This window comes from Vicia villosa, linkage group LG7, assembly GCF_029867415.1.
Source record: "Vicia villosa cultivar HV-30 ecotype Madison, WI linkage group LG7, Vvil1.0, whole genome shotgun sequence".
Lineage (NCBI taxonomy): Eukaryota > Viridiplantae > Streptophyta > Magnoliopsida > Fabales > Fabaceae > Vicia > Vicia villosa.
The window spans coordinates 103,758,501-103,760,379 of record NC_081186.1 but is presented as its reverse complement, the minus strand read 5'-3'; the positions used below and the strand labels follow the sequence as shown (position 1 = coordinate 103,760,379).

Sequence of the window (1,879 nt, the reverse complement as noted above, 5' to 3'; positions counted from 1 at the left end):
ATTATATATAATAACTAAAAGAGATAATGTATACAAGATAGCAGATAACTTTTTGTGATTGAAATTGTTGTCTTTTGGTCAAATTTGCAATTGAGTTAGTTAATAAATATAAAGTTACTTAAAATAATATATTTAATTATAATAGTGTAGAGTTATTGTTTAGTTAAAATAATAAAAACAAACTTGAGTGCAACTTGAGTGAAAAATGATTAAGTATAATAGCATGTTTGAATTGACTTTTGGAAGACATAAAATTAATTCTGTCTCTAGAATTGATTATACTTGAAGTTAAAATATATAGCTTCTATCTCCAGAACTTGATTCTGGGTGATTTTTACACTAAAATTTATTGTTCAATAAATAAATGTATCTAAACATAAATCAATTATGTTAAACTCAATTCTGTTAAAATCAATTATACCAAATTTAATTCTTAAAGAATCAATTATGTATGTCCACCGCCAATCAAAAACACCCTAAGTTTGTTAGAAGTAAAGTTACCAAAAGAAATTATAAGTTAGTTTTTTTTCTTTTTTCATGAAGTGTCATTATTAAAGATAAAAACAATTATAAGGAGCACAAGAGTATCAGAAATATACTCAACAGAAACAATCAACTAACAAAGAGAACAGGTAGTACAAAATCCATACAAAACAGAAGCTTTGAAACAACATAGAAACGAAGGACTTTTATTTTAGGAAACAGAAAGTAGCTAACTTGAAATGGATGTTATTACATGATACGAAAGTTTCATATAGAATAAAAGATGATTAATCCACTAATCAAGTAGCTAAATATTTAAAACTTAATTAATTAACGATGTAGAGTGGATTTGGGAGCTTGAAAGTTCTAGCACCAGTGTTGGTTCCAAGAATATCACCCCATTGATCACCACTGTTTCCAATGATTCTGTAACCTTCTTCCTCAAGCTTCTTCCTCTCAGCTGATTTGTATGTAATTGTTGACGTACGACGATAAATTGATAAATCCCTACATCCAAAAATTAGCTTGTAATTAATATATATGAAAATTTTAAGGATCTATATTAAGAATAATTAATGAATGTTTAGAAAACTTACTTCAAGATTAGTTTTTCATAAGTGTTGTAGCCAGCAAGTTTCAAGTTCTTTTCTGTTATTTCCTTTCGCTTCAATGATCTTCCTGATAAGAACACAATCTTCACACCAGCAGCCAACAATTTGTTGTATAATTTCAGTGTCTCTGGTAGTGCTGGTGCTTCTCCAAGGTTAATCCATTCATTAAACGCAGTTACATTGGCTGATTCAGTCCTATACATTCATATTATATATTTTTTGTCAAATGAAAAAAATATTTTGAGCAAAAAATATTTATGAACCCTAATATTTTGTCACTAAATCTTAGAGTATATATATGAAAACAAAAAAAAAAGATTAGCATACCCAAATCCATGTTTGACATAATATGGAAGATTAGAGAGTACAGTGTCATCAAGGTCAAATACCCAAACATCTTTTCCATCTCCCTTAAGATTAAGAGTCTTAAGATAGAAAAAACCTTCACGGTTAACAGTTTTAGAGTCAGATCTATATTGGTCACCTTGTAAATAATTACTAATATATGCTCCACATTCTTTTGGAATAGCTTTGAAGCTAATAATGTTGCGTGTTTCAACACCAAGTCTCCAGCTAGAACATTTCAGTGCTATCACTTCTGGAATGTATTCTTCACCCAGGCCAGTTTTCATTCGGAGTGGGAAAATGTTGAAGTTTGAACCGTGTTCATGGTTTGCAACATCACCATGACAGGTTGCTAGGAAAGTAACAAAAGAGAAAAGGAGGATGTAATTCTTCATCATTGTTATCAGTGGTTTTGAAACTTAATGTGCTTATGGTTGTGA

At 29.6% G+C, this 1,879-nt stretch overlaps 1 protein-coding gene across 1 annotated transcript; it reads right to left on the bottom strand.

Moving 5' to 3' along the window:
* Nucleotides 1-661: 661 nt before the first annotated feature.
* Nucleotides 662-1,879, bottom strand: LOC131616325 (stem 28 kDa glycoprotein-like). Its single transcript, XM_058887625.1, has 3 exons — nucleotides 1,422-1,879; nucleotides 1,080-1,289; nucleotides 662-990 (listed from the first exon to the last, which is right to left on the bottom strand). Exons 1-3 carry the CDS (start codon nucleotides 1,835-1,837, stop codon nucleotides 810-812), a joined length of 807 nt encoding a protein of 268 aa, XP_058743608.1. The 5' UTR covers nucleotides 1,838-1,879; the 3' UTR covers nucleotides 662-809.

Bases quoted from the DNA above. Each gene is read 5' to 3' on its own strand.
- LOC131616325 (XM_058887625.1), bottom strand. From the start codon at position 1,837: ATGATGAAGAATTACATCCTCCTTTTCTCTTTTGTTACTTTCCTAGCA. The intron at 1,290-1,421 runs GTATGCTAATCT...ATGAATGTATAG, and splicing joins TATGTCAAACATGGATTTGG to GACTGAATCAGCCAATGTAA. The intron at 991-1,079 runs GTAAGTTTTCTA...TTTTGGATGTAG, and splicing joins TATGAAAAACTAATCTTGAA to GGATTTATCAATTTATCGTC.